The sequence below is a fragment of the Simochromis diagramma genome, unplaced genomic scaffold, assembly GCF_900408965.1.
Source record: "Simochromis diagramma unplaced genomic scaffold, fSimDia1.1 OVJJ01000483.1, whole genome shotgun sequence".
Classification (NCBI taxonomy): domain Eukaryota; kingdom Metazoa; phylum Chordata; class Actinopteri; order Cichliformes; family Cichlidae; genus Simochromis; species Simochromis diagramma.
This window is the reverse complement of record NW_024386835.1, coordinates 4,353,628-4,359,749: the sequence shown is the minus strand read 5'-3', so window position 1 is coordinate 4,359,749 and position 6,122 is coordinate 4,353,628. Positions and strand designations below refer to the sequence as shown.

The 6,122-nt window shown below is 40.1% G+C and overlaps 1 protein-coding gene across 2 annotated transcripts in view; it reads right to left on the bottom strand.

Annotated features, from left to right (window-relative positions):
* Positions 1-1,948: 1,948 nt before the first annotated feature.
* The window catches only part of foxp4 (forkhead box P4), an 89,365-nt gene continuing 85,191 nt past the window's right edge, over positions 1,949-6,122 (bottom strand). For both annotated transcript variants that reach the window (XM_040029256.1, XM_040029257.1), the window contains exons 17-18: positions 5,909-6,081; positions 1,949-5,296 (exon numbers count right to left, since the gene is read on the bottom strand). In XM_040029256.1, the coding sequence (XP_039885190.1) occupies positions 5,146-5,296; positions 5,909-6,081 (324 nt within the window). In that variant the 3' untranslated portion in view covers positions 1,949-5,145. The remainder of the gene's footprint in view (positions 5,297-5,908; positions 6,082-6,122) is intronic.

The following is a 6,122-nucleotide window of genomic DNA, read 5'->3' as shown; positions in this document are numbered from 1 at the left end:
CCGTCAGGCAAATGCTCCACTTTGAAAGTCCCTTCCCCTTCGTATGACACCTCAGAACTGTCCAATCACACATTACGATTTGATCTCCCCATGTCCTTTGAGCTAGTCACCAGTCAACCGGATGTGGGCTGCTCCTACAACACCATTACGTGGATGTATGCGAGATAACAGCTATCAGTAAAGGTGATCAGTGAAGTCGATGGAGAGTTTTGGAAGTAGCTTGGTCTTTGTTTGGTTAAAGTTGTGGCATTGGTTTGGTTACAGTTTGGTTAGAGTTCAAGAGTTTGGACTAAGCAATGTTTTGCTTGCAATGCCTTTGGTAGTCAGAGGATGAGCTGCATCTCTGAGAGTCATTCCACATTTTGGTATTGAGACTGCGCAAGAGGACGAGTATCAAAAATGCAACAGTGTCAGTCTTTGATCTGCCTTTGTGGGACTGGGAGATGAGGTTTCTGGCTGGTCACCACCTGCCAGGTGTTTGACTCAGTGACACCCCCACGGCACCTGCAGATGATTGACAGCTCTGCGGGTCGGAGTTCAACACAGGAATGACAGGGGTCAGGGGTCAGAGGGAGGGGGTCAAGGGGAGCAGGGACACATATTGGCACCTGAAAGGACCAACAGCAATACCTTTCTAGAGCTCCGCAGTTTTTAAAGCAAGAGAGGGGCTACATATTCTTAAATTTTTTTTTCCTCTTTCTCTTTTTCTTTTCAGAGGTTTTGGTCCTGTCTTTGCGGAAAAAAAGTCCTTCTGAGGTATCAATACATAATGAAGAAACTTTTTAGTTTGTTTTCCATATGTTGTTTTTTTTTCTTTCCTTAAAAATGCATAAATGCAGTACAGAGACAAAAAAGTATCAAAATAGACCTAGCTAAGATAAATATACAAACAGGTGTTACCTAAACCACTGATCTAACTTTAGTTCTTTTCATTTTTTTCTTTTTTTTAAAGAGATAATACATTTTTAAAAAAAAATCAGCGTCCCAGACGTTTTATGAAGAACCGAAAACAAACAAACCAAAAAAACATTGGAAAAAACCCCAAACTATTAAACCAAGATACCTGCAGCACTTAATATGATAAATACATATACTTCTGCATTAGCAGTACAGTATAGGAATCAGAGCTGAAAGCTTTACAATAGCTAAACAGGTTCAGGAAAAGAAAAAGAAAAGAGAAAGAAATCCCAACAGAGAAAAATCAAAGGACAAAATGGGAAAGAATGCCCTGGAGAGATAAGCCAAGCATCAATATACAAGAATACATCATGTTATGCCAAGGTGGAGAAAGAACAGAAGTGTTACATGGTGACCTGTGAACAATCTACATCTTTATAAAACAGCTTTGTTTACAGGTGTACCTTAAAGCACAAGTCAGAGATCATCTATGTACTGTATGCAGCAGTTCCTCTTAGTTTGGATATTACTAGTAGTGATGTGTTAGTCCTCTCAGTGTCTCTGTGAGTGTTTTGGTGAAAGGGGGTGCTGCAGTGTTGTGGGTCTTTGGATATCTGGATGGTCAGAGCCTCCGTTTGCACTAACCCCTAGCCCTGTTTCTACACTTCTATTATACCCCTCTGTGTGTGCATGTGTGTGTCTATTTGTGTGTGTGGCACTAATATATTCAGCCCATCACTACATCTGACAGCCAGCTCCCTGCAACAACACGCAGCCATTAATGACCAGCTTCTCATTGGCCGAGAGCTGCGCCTGATCATGAATATGCACACGTACAGTCAAAGCACACAGTTGAGAGGCTGTTCACATAGCTCGATGCTAATCGGGTACAGGAGTATGGTCAGTTTGAAACAGCTGATAGAAAACTGTTCATAGATAATGAGCACTTTACAGCACATTTGGAGACGTAGAGAGTGCTTCAGATGTGGTTTAAGGAGAGGTAGTCATTTTTAAATCTATGGAAAGTGAAACGCCTCTATGTTTTATTTTGTTTTTTTGGGCTCAAGCAGATGTATTAGGGAGTCCAGATCACCAAATACTTTTTTTTGTTGCCACTTTTAAAGTAAGCGTTAAAACAATTTTGGCTTTTTTTTTTTTTAAATCATCATTGAGGATGAATGGAGAAAACAATATTTAAGAGATTTCAGTCTCCCGTTGGCTATGTGTTGAACTGTTTTGAAAAGGAGGTAGTGTTATTTTTGGTTTTTAATCTCACTTCAAGATTTCAGTCTGCCACTTTGTACTTTGTAATAAATCAGTCTCTAATGCGACAGGAAACAGTCCTGTGTGAACGCAAACTCGTCGGAAATGTGATTTTTTTTTTTCGTTAAATAACAAAACCCATCTGAAGTGCAAGAGATAGTTTGACAAAATAATAATAATAATAAAAACAAAACATTAAAATAGGAACCAATCTTTAAAATTACTTAACGTCCCTTGGTTGTTTTCCTCTTACATTGGTATATTTTTGCTGTTTTCCATTGTTCCCTCTTTATTGTATAATCAATAGATATTTGGAATAACTCCTCCCTGCCCAAAGATATCACTTTTTTTTTTAAAGCAGATTACAGTACACAACTTCTTCCTGTGAATGCTGAACATTTATGTGTAAAGAGCTTTCTCTTATGGATTTAAAACTTCAACAGTATCAATATAAAGTACCTATATAACAGCAGCTGTTTCAAAGATTTTTTTTCCATTTCACCTTTTGTTTTAAATCTCAGACAGAAAGGTAATTGTTGTGTTCAAATGCTTCGTGAGTGTTTATATTATTTTTTATTTTTAGGCCTGCTCACACTGTAGTCGGGCCACTCCCAGGATTGTGTTTGGAACACAGCTGAGCCTGAGTATGAGAGAGAGAGAGAGAGACGGGGCTTCATCTCTAAGTGCTTTTCTCTTTCTTCTGTGTTTCTGAGGAACTGTGCGAGGTTTGTTAATACTAGTTTTTGGCCTCATAAGTAATGTGGGTCATTCCTAACTGTCTCCAAATTGTAGTTTGCTTTACACACTTTGGTTTTTGGAATGGTCAGCACTGTAAGTCAGGTATAATTTTTCAACACAATAGTTATATGAATACAACAATAAGAATTCAAACTCCTGGTTTGTTGACTTTTGGACAGTTCTTAAAAAAAATTAAATAAAAGAATTTAAAAAAAAAACAAAGGGAAAAATGAACTACAGGGTTTTTGGTTTTCTACATATTTCTTTGGTTACCTGTAACAAAAATAAAAACGGGAATAGGCAGATAATAGATTAAAAATAAATGTTAAATTTGGTATGGCACTGTAGAGAACAGTAATGCTTTTCTGCTAATGGAAACAAAGAAATCTCACGTGCTATTCCTTTAACATAAACTCACACAGTGAATTGCAGCTAGCTTCTACACAGTAACTATTACAACCACAGAGCTTTGAATCGAAGCTGAGCAGAGTTGCCACATTTGGTGTCCCACAGAAAGAATCCCCCCTTATTTCTTTAACGATTTGGACACAGTTCCAGGCAGAACCTCTGTGGGATGAGGTATTCTCTGACTGCAATAATAATATATCTATATATAGTTTTAAAGCATCATGGATATTTCCCAACTAAATACACAACCAAAAACAAGCGAGTGAGAGATAATTAGAAGAAGAAAAAAAAAAGATTCAGCTGTTAAATAATCTGTCTGGACAACGGCAACTTTAAGTGCTATCTCCCAATTTCTTGCCTGCTACGCTGGGGACAGAAAGGGAAAGGGGCGGGATTAAAGGATCAGGTAAATTGGGACAATACTGAGCTTTTTTTTGTGTTTTTTGTTTTTTGCCAATACTCATTTGGAATGGTGTGAACAACCAGAGTAAACTAAACAACTTACAATACAAAAAACATAAACAGCATCCATAGAAAAGGTACGTCAAAACAGAACGCCACCTTGGAAATATTGATCCTCAAAAATAAACAATGATAACAACAACAAATAAAAAAAAAAGGAAATGACAAAAAGCTACCACACATTTTTTTTCTTGTTATATTCCATAATCATGAACAGTTTCATTTTTTTTTAGTCACAATATTCCGGTAGACACTTTCTCCATCGTTTCTTACAGATTCCCCTCTTTTTTCTTCTCTTTCTCAAACGTGTTCCGTGCTCATCACTCCATCTGCAGATGGACGAGAGAAGAAGAACAGCACCAAACGGTCCTATTCCTGCAGTCTTCTGGGGGTGGGGATGTGGAATGGGAGAGGATGCAGGAGGGGCAGGGATGTGTGTTCTTTTTTCCCCCCACATAGAATCAAAGAGTTTTAAAGAAGTCCCTCACTAAGTGTCTTGCTGCTGGCAGAAGTTTGGGCAGGGACCAGGGCCGGTCACACGCAGATGTGGACGCGGGTACCTGCTTTGCAGAAGTGTTAGAGTACTGTTGGAGGTAATCTTTGTAAGTATTCTTCCTTCCTCCTCATCGAGAAGCCCAACAGTTTTAGTCTAATCGGATCAAAGGAAATGGAAAAAGCAAGTGACTGGACTAGGGCGAAGAAGGAGAGGTATACTGCACAGCCCCTGATGACCGCTCCCATCTATATACACATGATCCTCTGCGTGTGTGTGTGTGTGTACGTGTGTGTTCTTTCTAACACACACATCTAGGTGTCCTCTCAACTGACGTAGAGATAAAATGGCTAGCCAGGCAGCCCGAGACAACAGAGAGGAGGGTGTATGCAGGGTGGTAGGCCGAGGAGGAGAGAGTGTGTGTGCGCGCGTGTTTGTGTCTATGTCCACTCCTCTAGAGGTTCTCTACAAAGAGGGCAATTTTTCCAGGGAGAATGACAAGACATGGTGTGACAAGTGAATGAGTGTGTGTGCGTGTTTGTGTGAGTGTGTATGCATTAAGTGGTGTCATACCTTTGAGCCAAGTGTTGAGAAAGCAACACATGGAGGTAAAGCAGTGCTCCACAGTCTTATTTTTGTGTCTGAAAGTAACGAAGGTCATCTAACCCTGTTGTTTTTTTTTTGTTTGTTTTTTTGAAGTTACTCAATGTCGTCCTTAGTTGCTTGAATTTTCTTAAAAACAAAAGAACATTCTCTTATTTTTCTCTCTTATCTGTTTTCTCGTAAGTGTACTGTTGGTAATTTTTTTCCTCTTCACACAGGCGAGAAGGGCTCGGGGATTGGTCTCAAAAAGTCCCGTCCTTCCGGCTTGTCTGAGATCTGTCCTACTCCAGCTCCTCTGTGGGAAGATCCTCCTCCAGGTCACGCTCATCGCTTGGCAATGGCAGGCTGTGTGTGACACCAGCCAGGAGCGATACTGACCGGCTGTCCTCCTCCACCACTTCAGTGGGCTCTTCCTTCACATGCACTGGGTGGCTGGAAGAGAGAGCGGAAGAACAAATCATCAGATGCTGTCTTTCAGACTTTTTAAGTTTTTGAAATGCTGAAAAGAAGAAAAAATAATCTTTAAATATGCCACAAGGATTTCCTGTTTCCAGAAGTCTTGCCATGGTTTACGATAGCTTCTGGTTGCATTTATACAATTTTATTTAATGAGCTGCAATATTCCTGATACAACAACTTGCACACATTAGCACTGGGAAATGGGATATTTTGTTGCTGCTGGCTGATGTATCCTGTAAAATGTAACCAGTAGATTAGTTACTTCTGTGATTGAGGCCTCGGGAAATTTGCTTAGGTTATAATAGAACTTAAACTCTCCAGTGACACCTGTTCATTTACTTAAAGTCTACTTTTTACTTAAACCCAGGGGACAAGGTTCTCTTTAATATTGCCACTTTAAAAAATTTTTTTTATAATTTTAAAATTTAGGCATCTACATAAAGCTCTCCTACACTAAACCAAAAATATATCTGTGTCGATACGCTTAGCATATGGACATAATATTATGGGCATCCTGTTTTTCCTGACTGCACCTGTATGTTCTGCATGTGGGAGTTTACACGTGCGCCTTTATGCACCACATACCTGTACTGTTGAGGACTGAGCGTGGGGCTGCAACTGCCATTGCTGTTGACCTGCTCCACAGTGGAGCTGACATCATCGTGGCCCACATGCAGCATGTTGAGGCTGTGCGCAGACTGAGGGGTCACCAGGGGTGGGCTGTTCAGCAGGGACAGACTGCTTTCTGCCAGAGCCGCCTGGAAACAAGCGAGCCGTGTGGTCACTTTAAATATACAAG